This window comes from Oncorhynchus clarkii, chromosome 22, assembly GCF_045791955.1.
Source record: "Oncorhynchus clarkii lewisi isolate Uvic-CL-2024 chromosome 22, UVic_Ocla_1.0, whole genome shotgun sequence".
Classification (NCBI taxonomy): Eukaryota; Metazoa; Chordata; class Actinopteri; order Salmoniformes; family Salmonidae; genus Oncorhynchus; species Oncorhynchus clarkii.
In genome coordinates this window covers 46708926-46727257 of record NC_092168.1, presented here as the reverse complement: position 1 = coordinate 46727257, position 18332 = coordinate 46708926, and the positions used below count along the sequence as shown (strand labels likewise).

General features: G+C 48.7%; 1 protein-coding gene across 2 annotated transcripts in view; it reads right to left on the bottom strand.

The window, feature by feature from the left end:
* Nucleotides 1-11061: 11061 nt before the first annotated feature.
* The window catches only part of LOC139380352 (protein FAM124A), a 64449-nt gene continuing 57178 nt past the window's right edge, over nt 11062-18332 (bottom strand). For both annotated transcript variants that reach the window (XM_071122967.1, XM_071122966.1), the window contains one exon: nt 11062-12805. In XM_071122967.1, coding sequence (XP_070979068.1) covers nt 11891-12805 — 915 coding nt within the window. In that variant the 3' untranslated portion in view covers nt 11062-11890. The remainder of the gene's footprint in view (nt 12806-18332) is intronic.

Genomic DNA, 18332 nt, shown 5'->3' with positions numbered 1-18332 from the left:
GACATCAGTGGTGGTTGCTGAGGGGAGAACGACTCATAATAATGGCAGGAAAGGAGCAAATGAAATGTCACCAAACAAAGAGAAACCATGGAAACCATAGAAACCATGGAAACTACGTGTTTGATGTATTTGATACCATTCCACTGATTCCGATCCAGTCTTTACCACGAGCCTGTCCTCCCCCAATTAAGGTGCCACCGTCCCCCTCATAAGAAATAGTATCCACGAGTTCAACTGACTCTGGGGAAGTAGATAAATGGTTTCCTTCCTAAAATCTCAAAAGTATCCCTTTAATCCTGTGTATGTTTGGTGGGACGTTGATGGAATATTCTCCTAAAACCACAGAAAACTGGACACATGAACGTTCTTGTAACGTTCCCATGAAACATATCTAGAACGTGAAACATCTTAGGGTCTGAGAACATGGCAACCAAGTTCTAGGGAAGTTATGTTTGACATTAAGGGAATGGTCTCTTGAGAATATTCCTTGCACATCACGGGAACATTCCCATGTAAACCCGTTAGTTAATGACCAAATGAGACTCTTAAGGGAATGATTTTCTAAAGTTGTGGGAACGTTTTGTTGTTAGGTAGGTAGTAACAGTCCACACGACAACAGAGTGAGGGTACAGCCGGTAACCTTTCACCTCACTCTCTACTCTAAGACCCTTGGTTACGTGTGTGTGTGTGTGTGTGTGTGTGTGTGTGTGTGTTGTTAGGAATGAGGTTTGAGTAATTTAATCCCTACTAGCGGGGTCAGTCCCCACAGTCTCCATTCAGACCTCCGCCCACCACCCTCTGCCCACCCCTCCACCCACCCCTGCCTCTAGCCTCATTGAGCCAATGGTCGACAGGGAAAGAGGAGGTGGAAGAGGAGGAAGAGGAGGAGAAAAGAGGAAGAGGAGAAGGATGGTTCCCACCAGCGAGAAACCACAAGACTACACGTGATTTCCTCTCCTTGGTGTTTCATGCCTGTGTTCCTCTCTCTCTTCCTGAGTGGTTCTCCAGAAAGGACATCTGGTAAAATGATTAATTTGTAATTCCCTGTGAGGTAAGACAGACAGAGAGAATAGTAACAGCAACACATCTATGGCTGAATGCATTCAACAGTCACGGGCTACCTAGGGGGGGGGGGGGGGGGGGGGGGGGGAATACCTAGTCAGTTGTACAACTGAATGCATTCAACTGAAGTGTGTCTTCTGCATTTAACCCAACCTATCAATCAGAGAGGTGCTGGGGGCTGGAATAATCAACATCTATGTCTTCAGCGCCCAGCGAACAGTGGGTTAACTGCCTTGCTCAGCGGCAGAGGGACACATTTTTTAATCCAGCAACCATTCAGTTACTGGCCCAACACTCTAACCACTAGGTTACCTGCCGCCTCTACACTCTAACCACTAGGTTACCTGCCGCCTCTACACTCTAACCACTAGGTTACCTGACGCCTCTACACTCTAACCACTGGGTTACCTACCGCCTCTACACTCTAACCAATAGGTTACCTGCCACCTCTACACTCTAACCACTAGGTTACCTGCCTCCTCTACACTCTAACCACTAGGTTACCTGCCACCCCTACACTCTAACCACTAGGTTACCTGCCGCCTCTACACTCTAACCACTAGGTTACTTGCCTACCTACACTCTAACTACTAGGTTACCTGCCGCCCCTACACTCTAACCACTAGGTTACCTGCCGCCTCTACACTCTAACCACTAGGTTACCTACCGCCCCTACACTCTAACCACTAGGTTATTAGCCTCCCCTACACTCTAACCACTAGGTTACCTGCCTCCTCTACACTCTAACCACTAGGTTACCTGCCACCCCTACACTCTAACCACTAGGTTACCTGCCGCCTCTACACTCTAACCACTAGGTTACCTGCCTCCCTACACTCTAACTACTAGGTTACCTGTCGCCCCTACACCCTAACCATTAGGTTACCTGCCACCCCTACACTCTAACCACTAGGCTACCTGCCTCCCCTACACTCTAACCACTAGGTTACCTACCGCCCCTACACTCTAACCACTAGGTTACCTGCCTCCTCTACACTCTAACCACTAGGTTACCTGCCTCCTCTATACTCTAACCACTAGGTTAACTGCCACCCCTACACTCTAACCACTAGGTTACCTGTCGCCTCTACACTCTAACCACTAGGTTACCTGCATCCCTACACTCTAACCACTAGGCTACCTGCTGCCCCTACACTCTAACCACTAGGCTACCTGCCTCCCCTACACTCTAACCACTAGGTTACCTGCCTCCCCTACACTATAACCACTAGGTTTACCTGCCTCCCCTACACTCTAACCACTAGGCTACCTACCGCCTCTACACTCTAACCACTAGGTTACCTGCCGCCTCTACACTCTAACCACTAGGCTACCTGCCTCCTCTACACTCTAACCACTAGGTTACCTGCCGCCCCTACACTCTAACCACTAGGCTACCTGCCTCCTCTACACTCTAACCACTAGGCTACCTGCCACCTCTACACTCTAACCACTAGGCTGCCTGCCACCCTTACACTCTAACCACTAGGTTACCTGCCTCCCCTACACTCTAACCACTAGGTTACCTACCGCCTCTACACTCTAACCACTAGGTTACCTGCCGCCTCTACAATCTAACAACTAGGCTACCTACCGCCTCTACACTCTAACTACTAGGTTACCTGCCACCTCTACACTCTAACCACTAGGTTACCTGCCGCCTCTACACTCTAACCACTAGGCTACCTGCCGCCTCTACACTCTAACCACTAGGTTACCTGCCTCCTCTACACTCTAACCACTAGGCTACCTGCCGCCCCTACACTCTAACCACTAGGCTACCTGCCACCTCTACACTCTAACCACTAGGTTACCTGCCGCCTCTACACTCTAACCACTAGGCTACCTGCCGCCTCTACACTCTAACCACTAGGTTACCTGCCGCCCCTACACTCTAACCACTAGGCTACCTGCCACCTCTACACTCTAACTACTAGGTTACCTGCCTCCTCTACACTCTAACCACTAGGTTACCTGCCACCTCTACACTCTAACCACTAGGCTGCCTGCCACCCCTACACTCTAACCACTAGGTTACCTGCCGCCCCTACACTCTAACCACTAGGCTACCTACCGCCCCTACACTCTAACCACTAGGTTACCTGCCACCCCTACACTCTAACCACTAGGTTACCTACCGCCTCTACACTCTAACCACTAGGTTACCTGCCGCCTCTACACTCTAACCACTAGGTTACCTACCGCCCCTACACTCTAACCACTAGGTTACCTGCCTCCTCTACACTCTAACCACTAGGTTACCTGCCTCCTCTACACTCTAACCACTAGGTTACCTACCACCTCTACACTCTAACCACTAGGTTACCTGCCTCCCCTACACTCTAACCACTAGGTTACCTGCCACCTCTACACTCTAACCACTAGGCTACCTGCCTCCTCTACACTCTAACCACTAGGTTACCTGCCTCCTCTACACTCTAACCACTAGGTTACCTGCCTCCTCTACACTCTAACCACTAGGTTACCTGCCACCTCTACACTCTAACCACTAGGTTACCTGCCACCTCTACACTCTAACCACTAGGCTACCTGCCTCCTCTACACTCTAACCACTAGGTTACCTGCCTCCTCTACACTCTAACCACTAGGTTACCTGCCTCCTCTACACTCTAACCACTAGGTTACCTGCCTCCTCTACACTCTAACCACTAGGTTACCTGTCTCCTCTACACTCTAACCACTAGGCTACCTGCCGCCCCTATACTCTAACCACTAGGCTGCCTGCCACCCCTACACTCTAACCACTAGGTTACCTGCCGCCCCTACACTCTAACCACTAGGTTACCTACCGCCCCTACACTCTAACCACTAGGTTACCTGCCGCCTCTACACTCTAACCACTAGGTTACCTGCCGCCTCTACACTCTAACCACTAGGTTACCTGCCTCCTCTACACTCTAACCACTAGGTTACCTGTCTCCTCTACACTCTAACCACTAGGCTACCTGCCGCCCCTACACTCTAACCACTAGGCTGCCTGCCACCCCTACACTCTAACCACTAGGTTACCTGCCGCCCCTACACTCTAACCACTAGGTTACCTGCCGCCTCTACACTCTAACCACTAGGTTACCTGCCGCCCCTACACTCTAACCACTAGGCTGCCTGCCACCCCTACACTCTAACCACTAGGTTACCTGCTGCCCCTACACTCTAACCACTAGGCTACCTGCCGCCCCTACACTCTAACCACTAGGCTGCCTGCCACCCCTACACTCTAACCACTAGGTTACCTGCCGCCCCTACACTCTAACCACTAGGTTACCTGCCACCTCTACACTCTAACCACTAGGTTACCTGCCTCCTCTACACTCTAACCACTAGGTTACCTGCTATGTGCTTTGGCCATTGCAATGAACATGAATCTACAACGTTTCAAAATAACACACTTTACATAAAAACAAACCAAAGACAAAACACAAAAGCTACACACAAAGCGTACATCATATACACAGCGTGAAGACAAAACCCCGACGGTGGAGAGGTGAGCAGCTCCTGGGGCTTATTTCCAGGGCTTCAGGGGCCTTTGGGTCGGATTAGCTGCATGGTGGAGCGGTGCGCGGTGGGCCCGGAGTGCGGCAGCGCTGTGAGCCGGTGTCGCCGTAGTGATCTGCCAGGCACGCCGGCGAGATTAGAGACCAGAGGCGCTGGCACTGAGAGAGGGGGGATGCATCCCGCCCTGACACAGAAAGGGACAAAGGCCAGTGAGGTAAGAGGGCATCCCACATCTAGATAAGTCTATGTAATAGATTTTTGACCGGATACAGAATAGCTAAACTATATATACAAAAGTATGTGGACACCCCTTCACATGAGTGGATTTGGCTATTCCAGCCAAACCCCATAGATGACATAACATTTAGCACACAGCCAAGCATTCTCCATAGACAAATATAGGCAGTCAAATGGCTTTACTGAAGAGTTCAGTGACGTTCAATGTGGCACCGTCATAGGAGTCCACCTTTCCAACAAGTCAGTTTGTCAAATTTCTGCCCTGGTCAACTGTAAGTGCTGTTATTGTGAAGTGGAAACGTCTAGGAGCAACAACGGCTCAGCTGCAAAGTGGTAGGCTGAAACGTGTAGCACATACAAATTGTCTGTCCTCGGTTGCAACACTCACTACAGAGTTCCAAACTGCCTCTGGAAGCAATGTCAGCACAAGAACTGTTCCTCGTGAGCTTCATGAAATGAGTTTCCATGGCCGAGCAGCCACACACAAGCCTAAGATCCCCATGTGCAATGCCAAGTATCGACTGGAGTGGTGTGAAGCTCGCCGCCATTGGACTCTGGAGCAGTGGAAACACGTTCTCTGAAGTGATGAATTGCGCTTCACCATCTGGCAGTCTGATGGATGAATATGGGTTTGGCGGATGCCAGGAGAACGCTACCTGCCCCAATGCATATTGCCAACTGTAAAGTTTGGTGGAGGAGGAATAATGTTTTGGGGCTGTTTTTCATAATGGTCTGGGGCTGTTTTTCACAATGGTCTGGGGCTGTTTTTCATGGTTCGGGCCCCTTAGTTCTAGTGAAGTGTTATCTTAACGCTACAGCATACAATGACATTCTAGACAATTATGTGCTTCCAACTGTATGGCAACTGATTGGGAAAGGCCTTTTCTTGTTTCAGCATGAGAATGCCCCAGTGCACAAAGCGAAGATAATATTGAAATGGTTTGTCGAGATTGGTGACTGGCTTGCACCCTGAAGAACTTGACTGGCCTGCACAGAACCCTGACCTCAACCCCACTGAAAACCTTTGGGATGAATTGGAAGGCCGACTGTGAGCCAGTCCTAATCGCCCAACATCCGTGTCCGACCTCACTAATGCTCTTGTGGCTGAATGGAAGCAAGTCCCCCGCAGCAATGTTCCAACATCTAGTGGAAAGCCTTCCCAGAAGAGTGGAGGCTGTTATAGCAGCAAAGGGGGGACCAACTCCATATTAATGCCCATGATTGTTGGAATGAGATGTTCAACAACATTTTTTGAGGATTTGATGCCAACGCTTTTCAACCTTCTGAAGGGGTAGAGGCACTGTCATCACGCCATCTTCACGACTGTAATTTGGTGGACCAATACATTTCCTGTAGTCCACGATCAGCTCATTGGCTCCCTATTCCCTTTATAGTGCACTACTTTAAACAAGGCCCATAGAGCTCTGGTCAAAAGTAGTGCACTATATAGGAAATAGGGAACCATTTGGTATGCATCCTATGTACTGTAGCTCAAGGCAAGAGGATGTAGCTGGTTACAGGGGAAGGTTGCTGTAGTACTCAGCTGTGTGAAACCCACCCTGTCAGCTAACAGGACAGCTCCTTGGTCTCTGACTTCCTCCCTATAGGCTGCCTCATCGTCCCGGTGATCAGGCCCTACCACCAGGTCTCTGTCCTCCTCCCTATAGGCTGCCTCATCGTCCCGGTGATCAGGCCCTACCACCAGGTCTCTGTCCTCCTCCCTATAGGCTGCCTCATCGTCCCGGTGATCAGGCCCTACCACCAGGTCTCTGTCCTCCTCCCTATAGGCTGCCTCATCGTCCCGGTGATCAGGCCCTACCACCAGGTCTCTGTCCTCCTCCCTATAGGCTGTCTCATCGTCCCGGTGATCAGGCCCTACCACCAGGTCTCTGTCCTCCTCCCTATAGGCTGCCTCATCGTCCCGGTGATCAGGCCCTACCACCAGGTCTCTGTCCTCCTCCCTATAGGCTGCCTCATCGTCCCGGTGATCAGGCCCTACCACCAGGTCTCTGTCCTCCTCCCTATAGGCTGCCTCATCGTCCCGGTGATCAGGCCCTACCACCAGGTCTCTGTCCTCCTCCCTATAGGCTGCCTCATCGTCCCGGTGATCAGGCCCTACCACCAGGTCTCTGTCCTCCTCCCTATAGGCTGTCTCATCGTCCCGGTGATCAGGCCCTACCACCAGGTCTCTGTCCTCCTCCCTATAGGCTGCCTCATCGTCCCGGTGATCAGGCCCTACCACCAGGTCTCTGACCTCCTCCCTATAGGCTGTCTCATCGTCCCGGTGATCAGGCCCTACCACCAGGTCTCTGTCCTCCTCCCTATAGGCTGCCTCATCGTCCCGGTGATCAGGCCCTACCACCAGGTCTCTGACCTCCTCCCTATAGGCTGTCTCATCGTCCCGGTGATCAGGCCCTACCACCAGGTCTCTGTCCTCCTCCCTATAGGCTGCCTCATCGTCCCGGTGATCAGGCCCTACCACCGCCGTGTCGTCAGCAAACTTGATGTTGTAATCGTGTGTAACCACACAGTCGTGGGGCCTTGTGTTGAGGGTCAGCGTGGTGGAGGTGACATTGCCTACCCTTACCACCTGGGGTCAGCCTGTCAGGAAGACCCGGATCCAGTTGCAGAGGGAGGTGTTCAGTCTCAGGGTCCTTAGCTTGGAGGAGACTATGGTGTTGAACGCTGAGCTGTAGTCGATGAACAGCATTCTCACATAGGTATTCCTCTTATCTAGGTGGGCGAGGGCAGTGTTGCTTGCAATTGAGATTGCGTCATCTATGAATCTGTTGGGGCGGTATTCAAATTAGAGTGTGTCTCAAGGGTGTCTGGGATGCTGGAGTAATGTGTGCCATAACCAGCCTCTCAAATCACTTAATGATTACATAGGTGAATGACACAGGGTGGTAGTCATTGTGGCATGAAGCCTCAGAGTTCTTCTGAACTCAGTGGCTGGTGGGCTGAACTCAGTGGCTGGTGGGCTGAACTCAGTGGCTGGTGGGCTGAACTCAGTGGCTGGTGGGCTGAACTCAGTGGCTGGTGGGCTGAACTCAGTGGCTGGCGGGTTGAACTCAGTGGCTGGTGGGCTGAACTCAATGGCTGGTGGGCTGAACTCAGTGGCTGGCGGGTTGAACTCAGTGGCTGGTGGGCTGAACTCAGTGGCTGGCGGGTTGAACTCAGTGGCTGGTGGGCTGAACTCAGTGGCTGGTGGGCTGAACTCAGTGGCTGGTGGGCTGAACTCAGTGGCTGGTGGGCTGAACTCAGTGGCTGGTGGGCTGAACTCAGTGGCTGGCGGGTTGAACTCAGTGGCTGATTGGCTGAACTCAGTGGCTGGTAGGCTGAACTCAGTGGCTGATTGGCTGAACTCAGTGGCTGGTGGGCTGAACTCAGTGGCTGGTAGGCTGAACTCAGTGGCTGATTGGCTGAACTCAGTGGCTGGTGGGCTGAACTCAGTGGCTGATTGGCTGAACTCAGTGGCTGGTGGGCTGAACTCAGTGGCTGGCGGGTTGAACTCAGTGGCTGATTGGCTGAACTCAGTGGCTGATTGGCTGAACTCAGTGGCTGGCGGGTTGAACTCAGTGGCTGATTGGCTGAACTCAGTGGCTGATTGGCTGAACTCAGTGGCTGATTGGCTGAACTCAGTGGCTGATTGGCTGAACTCAGTGGCTGATTGGCTGAACTCAGTGGCTGATTGGCTGAACTCAGTGGCTGATTGGCTGAACTCAGTGGCTGATTGAACTGATTGACGATTGAAGTGTTCATCATCATCAGAAGCATTTTCTCCCTACTTGAATCAGTCTTGATTAAAACAGCCAAAGGTGATGAATGTGATTATGATGGCTTGCGGACACACATGCACACACACACACACACAGAAACACACCCACACAGAGAGAGAAACACAGCCCCGTCGCGGACAATGACGTCTTGCTCCCATACAAATTAAACAACTTCTTTGAGGACAAAACAGTGCCACCGACATGGCCCGCTACCAAAGCCTGTGGGCTCTGGCATCCCGCGTTCTCAGAAAACGCGCAGACAAGCTTGTTGGTGTGTGACATATTCAATCAATCCCTATCCCAGTCTGCTGTCCCCACATGCTTCAAAATGGCCACCATTGTTCCTGTTCCCAAGAAAGCTAAGGTAACTGAACTAAATGACTATCACCCCGTAGGACTCACTTCTGTCATCATGAAGTGCTTTGAGAGACTAGTCAAGGATCATATCACCTCCACCTTACCTGACACCCTAGACCCAGTCCAATTTGCTTACTGACCCAATAGATCCACAGACGACGCAATCACCATCACACTGCACACTGCCCTAACCCATCTGGACAAGAGGAATACCTATGTAAGAACGCTGTTTATTGACTACAGCTCAGCATTCAACACCATAGTACCCTCCAAGTTCATCACTAAGCTTGAGACCCTGAGTCTCAACCCCACCCTGTACAACTGGGTCCTGGACTTTCTGACGGGCCGTCCCCAGGTGGTGAGTGTAGGAAACAACATCAACACTCCGCTGATTCTCAACACTTGGGCCCCACAGGGTGCGTTCTCAGCCCTCTCCTGTACTACCTGTTCACCCATGACTGCATGGCCATGCAAGCCTCCAACTCAATCATCAAGTTTGCAGACGACACTACAGTGGTAGGCTTGATTACCAACAACGACGAGACGGCCTACTGGGAGGAGGTGAGGGCCCTCGGAGTGTGGTGTCAGAAAAATAACAAAGGAGATGATCGTGGACTTTAGGAAACAGCAGAAGGTATTTGAGAAGGTGGAAAGTTAAGTCCCCCGGCGTACACATCACCGACAAACTGAAATGGTCCACCCACACAGGCAGTGTGGTAAAGAAGGCGCAACCGCGCCTCTTCAACCTCAGGAGGCTTGTTCCCGAAAACTGGGCTTATCACCGAAAACACTCACAAACTTTTACAGATGCACCATCGAGAGCATCCTGTTGGGCTGTATCACCGCCTGGTATGGCAACTGCTCCGCCCACAACAGGAAGGCTCTCCAGAGGGTAGTGAGGTCTGCACAACACATCACCAGGGGCAAACTACCTGCCCTCCAGGACACCTACACCACCCGATGTCACAGGAAGGCCATAAAGATCATCAAGGTCAACAACCACCCGAGCCACTGTCTGTTCAAACCACTATCATCCAGAAGGCGAGGTCAGTACAGGTGCATCAGAGCTGGGAATGAGAGATTGAAAAACAGCTTCTATCTCAAGTCCATCAGACTGTTAAACAGCCACCACTAGCACAGAGAGGCGGCTGCCTACCTACAGACTTGATATCATTTTGCCACTTTAATAAATGGAACACTAGTCACTTTAATAATGCCACTTTAAGAATGTTTACATATCTCATATTACATGTATATACTGTACACTGTATCCTTCACTATCTATTCTTTACTATCTATTGTACCTTAGCCGCTCTGTCACTGCTCATCCATATATTTATACTTATATATTCTCATCCCATCTCATTTACTAGATTGTGTGTATTCGGTTTTGTTGTGGAATTTGTTAGAAATTAGGTTTTGTTGTGGAATTGTTAGATATTACCTGTTCGATAGTGCTGCACTGTCGGATCTTGAAGCACAAGCATTTCGCTACACTCGCAATAACATCTGCTAACCATGTGTATGTGATTTGATTTGACACACACACACACACAGATACAAACACACAATTAAAAAAATAAAAATAACACACACACAGAAAGAAACAAACACACACAGAACCACACACAAACACACACACACACACACACACACACACACAAACAGAGACACAGAGAAACACACACACAACAAAACCTGAGACACTATGGATAACCTGAACCGCGGAACAATGGATTACACAACTCTCTTTTCTGATTGGCCAGCGATGACATCACCTCTGCAGAGCTCACGGAGACCTCGCCATGACGTCCATATGAAGAAAGGCAATGTGGGATTTCCTCTGTTCAGGCTCATCGGCCGCTTAAGGAGAGTCACACCTGGTAAAGTCCTCACAGGGACGACCGAGAGCCATACAGAGACCAGCCAACACTGAGAGCCAACATGTTGCGGTGTAATTTCAGCTAAAACAAGCCTTTGTCTTTATGTCATACTGAGTGCGTGTTAAAACCATCCCTTACCTTAATACAGTACAGGCTAGGTGTGTGTTGTTCACACAGCCTCACTGTTACATCACCTTAAAGGGACCCTGTTCACATAAAATCATTCATTTTGTATTTATTTTTATTAATTCATACATAATCTGATGTTTTAATCAATATTAAAAAGTTTGGTGAACATAGAAATAATCAGTTAAAATCAAAAGCATTCCATATTACCGACTACTACTTTAAACTAGATTCTGTTTAGCCGTCAATTACAATATCACCACCAGAGGGACCCACTGCACCAAAAGTGTCAGAATCAGGAGTTCTTTTCTCATTTGGTCTTTCCTCGATTCCTTACATCCTCTCTCCTCAACTTCCTTTTCGCTAAACGGATTGGAGAAGAAGGTCAAAGAGGAGTAACCTTGGAGCTTCTCCTCCAATACCGTTGAGAAGGAGGTGAGGAGAGAGGAATCAAGGATAGATGAAACTCCACTGTCGTATAGCTGCCGTGTCCAATAGTTTCATAACATATCTGTTTTAAATCTAATTTATGTCCAATAGTTTCATAACATCTGTTTTAAATCAAATTTATGTCCAATAGTTTCATAACATCTCTGTTTTAAATCTAATTTATGTCCAATAGTTTCACAACATCTCTGTTTTAAATATGAGTAGTCTGCAATGTGTTTTTAAGCCATCTCAGTAAGCGCTACACATTTATACCACAACTTGATTAAATAACAAATAGCACAAACATCTAGTTAGAAACTATGTAGAAACACAAAGATGTCATGAAGAACTTGAATGAAGCGTCTATCTACAACCACTGTACTGTCCTCTGCACTGACTTAAACCAGCCCCCAGGTGGCAGAGCAGAACAGAGCTGTGTTGTCACTCAGTGTCCCTGTCCCTTCCTGCTGGCCGGCGTGTCTCTCTAGCGCCACTAACTGGTCAGATATAGAACTCCTGGTCGTCGTCCTCCACCCCAACCTCCTTGCCAGACCTGTTCTGAGACACCACCCCAATAATGCTGTTAGAGCTGTCCAATTGGCTGCGCGTGATGGGATCCCTCAGGGAAGGCTGGCCACTCAGGGGCAAGAAAGCGCTGTTGGGGCGTGGTCGCTGCAGGGTGGAAGGTATGCTATTGGAGGAGGCCAGGCTGCTGGTTCTCATGGGAACAGGAGGGCGGCCTAGCGTTGACGCCTTGGGCTTGACGTTGGCGTGGGATGGGGAGGAGGTTGGGTCCCGCGGAGGTGCAGAGAGAGGGCGTGGTGGCGTGGGTCTGCGACTCCTAGAGTATGCAGACACTACCGACAGGTCAACAATGCTGCCCGCATCCACTTTTATCCCTGTGTCCACATCCGTCTCCTCCGCACCAATCAGAGCATCCACGTTGAGACGGAAGGGTGGGACCAGGGAGGAGCTAAGGGAGTGGGAGTGGCTTCTGTGGTGGGTAGGGCTGGGTGAGGTTCCGGGGGAGGACCCGGCAGAGCGGGAGCGAGAGCCGGTGAACCCTGCCAGGCTGGGCAGGGAGAACAGAGAGCGGGTTCGACCGGTCCTCCAGGATTTAGAGCGAGCCCCCATCTCCATTTCCTCCTCTTCACAGGCCAAGGAAAGGGAGGTTTGTGAGGCCTGGCTGGACCTGCATTGGGTCTGGTTCTGGGTCTGTGGCAGGGGCAGGGTTTGGGTCCGGGAGCGGGACGAGTTACGGTGGTAGCGCCGGTTCCTGTAGGAGGCAGGTCCCCGGCCATATGTGCCCGCTGAGGGCAGAGTCATGGCTGGGTCAGTGGGCAGCGGCGAGGGGGCAGGGGAGGAGTCTCCTGGCTGGTCGATAGTATGTCTACGTTTGTAGCGTGCACACAGGACCTGAGAGAGAGAGGTGAGAGAGAGAGACAGAGATGAGAGATGAGAGAGAGGGGAGAGAGAGAGAGAGATGAGAGATGAGAGAGATGAGAGATGAGAGAGAGGTGAGAGAGAGAGAGAGATGAGAGATGAGAGAGATGAGAGAGAGAGATAAGAGAGAGAGAGAGAGAGAGATAAGAGCGAGAGAGAGAGAGAGAGAGAGAGAGATGAGAGAGATGAGAGAGATGAGAGAGAGAGAGAGAGAGGTCATAACAGTGAAGACAGTAGTGTTACACACTCCACACTATAACACAAGTTGGTCAGATGTTTAAATATACATTTATTATAATAAATATGAATATCTAATTTTAATATTCAAATATCTATTGCAATAATATCCTGATACTTCTGTTAGAACTTTTCTGTGTTTATAAATAAAAAAATAAAAAACAACAGCTCACGAAAACAATTTGTACATTTGCATTGACATTTATTTGGAAAAAAAAGAGAAGGTTGTGTTGAGACCTCAGAACGTTGATGTATGTTTGTAGATCCAGTAAAGCACAGAGATACAACCCAAACTGTAGCCTGGCTACATTCCCAACAGAACAGGAAGAACTGGAGATGCTCCACCGTTAACCCCCTTACCCCCCCCCATCCCATCCCTCCATACCTTAATTTTTAAGTATTCAGAGCCTTTGCTATGAGACTTGAAATTGAGCTCAGGTGCATCCTGTTTCTATTGATCATCCTTCAGATGTTCTTATTCACAGTTGACAGTGCATGTCAGAGCAAAAAAACAAGCCATGAGGTTGAATGAATTGTCCGTAGAGCTCGGAGACAGAATTGTGTCGAGGCACAGATCTGGGCACGAGTACCAAAACAAATCTGCAGCATTGAAGGTTCCCAAGAACACAGTGACATTCTTAAATGGAAGAAGTGGAAGAAGTTTGGAAGAAGTTTGGAACCACCCAGACATGCGTGTCAGAGCAAAACCAAGCCATGCCAAGCCATGAGGTTGAAGGAAGTTTGGAACTACCAAGACTCTTCCTAAAGCTGGCCTCCCAGCCAAGCTGAACAATCAGGGGAGAAGGGCCTTGGTCTGGCAGGTAACCAAGAACCCGATGGTCACTCTGTCAGAGCTCCAGAGTTCCTCTGTGGAGATGGGAGAACCTTCCAGAAGGACAACCATCTCTGCAGCACTCCACCAATCAGGCCTTTATGGTAGAGTGGCCAGACGGAAGCCAATCCTCAGTAAAAGGCACATGACAGCCCACTTGGAGTTTGCCAAAAGGCACCTAAAGACTCTCAGACCATGAGACATAAGATTCTCTGGTTTGATGAAACCAAGATTGAACTCTTTGGCCTGAATGCCAAGCGTCACGTCTGGAGGAAACCTGGCACCACCCCTACGGTGAAGCATGGTGGAGGCAGCATTATGCTGTGGGGATTTTTTTCAGAGGCAGGGACTGGGAGACTAGTCAGGTTTGAGGGAAAGATGAATGGAGCAGAGTACAGAGAGATCCTTGATGAAAACCTCCTCCCGAACACTCCGGTCTTCAGACTGTGGCGAAGGTTCACCTTCTAACAGGACAACAACCCTAAGCACACAGCCAAGACAACACAGGAGTGGCTTCGGGACAAGTCTCTGAATGTCCTTGAGTGGCCCAGCCAGAGCCCGGACTTGAACCCCATCAAACATCTCTGGAGAGACCTGAAAATAGCTGGGCAGTGACACTCCACATCCAACCTGACAGAGCTTGAGAGAATCTGCAGAGAAGAATGGGAGAAACTCCCCAAATACAGGTGTGCCAAGCTTGTAGCATCATACCCAAGAAGACTCGAGTCTGTAATCGCTGCCCAAGGTGCTTCAACCAAGGAAAGGTTCTGAATACTTACTGAAATTTGATATTTCAGTTTTTGTATTTTTTTTATACATTTGCTAAAATTTCTAAAAACCTGCTTTTTGCTTTGTCATTATGTGGTATTTTGTGTAGATTGATGAGAGAGAGAAAAAAAAAACAATTTTAATACATTTTAGAAAATGTCTTCAGCGTAACAAATTGTGGAAAAAAAGTCAAGGGGGGGGTTTGAAAACTTTCTGAATGCACTTGTATATATATTATTCAGTTTCCCCCAAACTCTTCACTTGACCCCCCCCCCACTTTGAGAACTACTGCCATAGATAAACAACAGGTTACTGTTCACACACAACATTAACCACGCTGTCTGACCTGACCACTAGCGGACACTTCCTACTGCAGAGCTGGGCTGTATATTGGTACGAAACTGAAGAAACAAGACTGACGAGCTACTACAAAAGGTACCACCTGTCCTGAACATGACCAATGAGAAACGCTTGTTTTTCATGGCTATATATCTTTTATGCCCTAATGAACACAACCCTATAGTCTGAACACTACTGAATTTATACGTTACCGAGTTACAACACTACCATTGATTACGAAGTGGATAAATAAATCTGCTGTGCACCTCAACAAGATATAGTGGATATGTAATACCTCCCTACACCTGGGGATTATTGGACGGCTGGGTCAAACACATGTCTTAAATCTTACCGGCTGAGACTTTAATAAGTATTATCATTAACGATGAGTATGTGAGTGTGTTAGTGATCTGTGAACAGGTGATTGTCATGTTCAATTAACTCCTTCCTGGCCGTTCCTTTCTGAGTGGATAGGAGCAAACATGCGCACGCACGTACACACACACACACACACACACACACAGGGGATGAGAGCCCACGGGTCTCAGTAATGGGACAATGTTAATCTGCCTGTGAGTTTCAGCAGCACTTATCTAATACCCCGCTGACAGAAATCCCTTCCAAAACGGATACCCCAGAACAAAGAGGGCACTGTGAGAGAACGTGTGAGAACGTGTGTGTGTGTGTGTGTGTGTTAGCGAGATAGAGAGAGAGACAGTGTATGTGTGTGTGTAAAGGTAAGACAACGTGAGGATGTTTTTTTCCGAAGGCACAATCACAGGTGCACATTCACAAACACTGATACACATACTGTACATCACAAACTTAGGTGAGGTTAGGCTTGCACAGGGAGGGTGTATTACTGTACAGGGAGGGTGTATTACTGGACAGAGAGGGTATATTACTGGAAAGGGAGGGTATATTACTGTACAGGGAGGGTGTATTACTGTACAGAGAGTGTAAATTACTGTACAGAGAGGGTATATTACTGGACAGAGAGGGTATATTACTGGACAGAGAGGGTATATTACTGTACAGGGAGGGTATATTACTGGACAGGGAGGGTGTATTACTGGACAGGGAGGGTGTATTACTGGACAGGAAGGGTATATTACTGGACAGGGAGGGTGTATTACTGGACAGGGAGGGTATACTACTGTACAGAGAGGGTGTATTACTGGACAGGGAGGGTGTATTACTGGACAGGGAGGGTGTATTACTGGACAGGGAGGGTGTATTACTGGACAGGGAGGGTGTATTACTGTACAGGGAGGGTATATTACTGTACAGGGAGGGTGTATTACTGGACAGGGAGGGTGTATTACTGGACAGGGAGGGTGTATTAATGGACAGAGAGGGTGTATTACTGGACAGGGAGGGTATATTACTGGACAGGGAGGGTGTATTACTGGACAGGGAGGGTATATTACTGGACAGGGAGGGTGTATTACTGGACAGGGAGGGTGTATTACTGGACAGGGAGGGTATACTACTGGACAGGGAGGGTATACTACTGTACAGAGAGGGTATATTACTGGACAGGGAGGGTGTATTACTGTACAGGGAGGGTATATTACTGGACAGGGAGGGTGTATTACTGGACAGGGAGGGTATATTACTGGACAGGGAGGGTGTTTTACTGGACAGGGAGGGTGTATTAATGTACAGAGAGGGTGTATAACTGGACAGGGAGGGTGTATTACTGGACAGGGAGGGTATACTACTGGACAGGGAGGGTATATTACTGAACAGGGAGGGTATATTACTGGACAGGGAGGGTGTATTAATGGACAGAGAGGGTGTATTACTGGACAGGGAGGGTGTATTACTGGACAGGGAGGGTATACTACCGCACAGGGAGGGTATATTACTGGACAGGGAGGGTAACCTACTGGACAGGGAGGGTATATTACTGGACAGGGAGGGTGTATTACTGGACAGGGAGGGTATATTACTGGACAGGGAGGGTATATTACTGGACAGGGAGGGTGTATTACTGTACAGGGGGGGTATATTACTAGACAGGGAGGGTATATTACTGTACAGAGAGGGTATATTACTGGACAGGGAGGGTATATTACTGTACAGGGAGGGTATACTACTGCACAGGGAGGGTATATTACTACCCACAGCATGATGCTGCCACCACCATGCTTCACCGTAGGGATGGTGCCAGGTTTTCTCCAGACATGACGCTTGGCATTCAGGCCAAAGAGTTTAATCTTGGTTTCATCAGACCAGAGAACCTTGTTTCTCACGGTCTGAGTGTCCTTTAGGTGCCTTTTGGCAAACTCCAAGCGGGCTGTTATGTGCCTTTTACTGAGGAGTCGCTTCAGTCTGGTTGGTGGAGTGCTGCAGAGATGGTTGTCCTTCTGGACAAGGTTCTCCCATCTCCACAGAGGAACTCTGGAGCTTTGACAGAGTGACCATCGGGTTCTTAGTCACCTCCCTGACCAAGGCCCTTCTCCCCCGATTGCTCAGTTTGGCCAGGCAGCCAGCTCTAGGAAGAGTCTTGGTGGTTCCAAACTTCTTCCATTTAAGAATGATGGAGGCCACTGTGTTCTTGGGGACCTTCAATGCTGCAGACATATTTTGGTTCCATTCCCCAGATCTGTACCTCAACACATTCCTGTCTCTGAGCTCTACGGACAATTCCTTCGACCTCATGGCTTTATTTTTGCTCTGACATGCACCTGTCGACTGTGGTACCTTATATAGACAGGTGTGTGCCTTTCCAAATCATGTCCAATCAATTGAATTTACCATAGGTGGACTCCAATCAACTTGTAGAAACATCTGAAGGATGATCAATAGAAACAGGATGCACCTGAGATCAATTTCGAGTCTCAGGGTCTGAATACTAATGTAAATAGGTTATTTCTGTTTTTTAAAATGTTTTATACATTTGCAAAAAATTCTAAAAACCTTTTTTTGCTTTGTCATCATGGGGTATTGTGATGTCATCATGGGGTATTGTGATGTCATTATGGGGTATTGTGATGTCATCATGGGGTATTGTGATGTCATTATGGGGTATTGTGATGTCATCATGGGGTATTGTGTGTAGATTGATGAGGAAAATGTATATAATACATTTTTGAATAAGGCTGTAATGTAACAAAATGTGGGAAAAGAGAAGGGGTCTGAATACTTTACGAATACACTGTATATATATTTTTTTCATACATATTTTAATAGACTACACATAGCTTGGAATTTGTTTTTCGTTCTTATACCGTTGATCTGGTCAATAACCTACGCCATTACACAAAACTCTTGACTCAAAAACATCTCATCTGTACTTCAGAACCCAAAAAGTTGCAT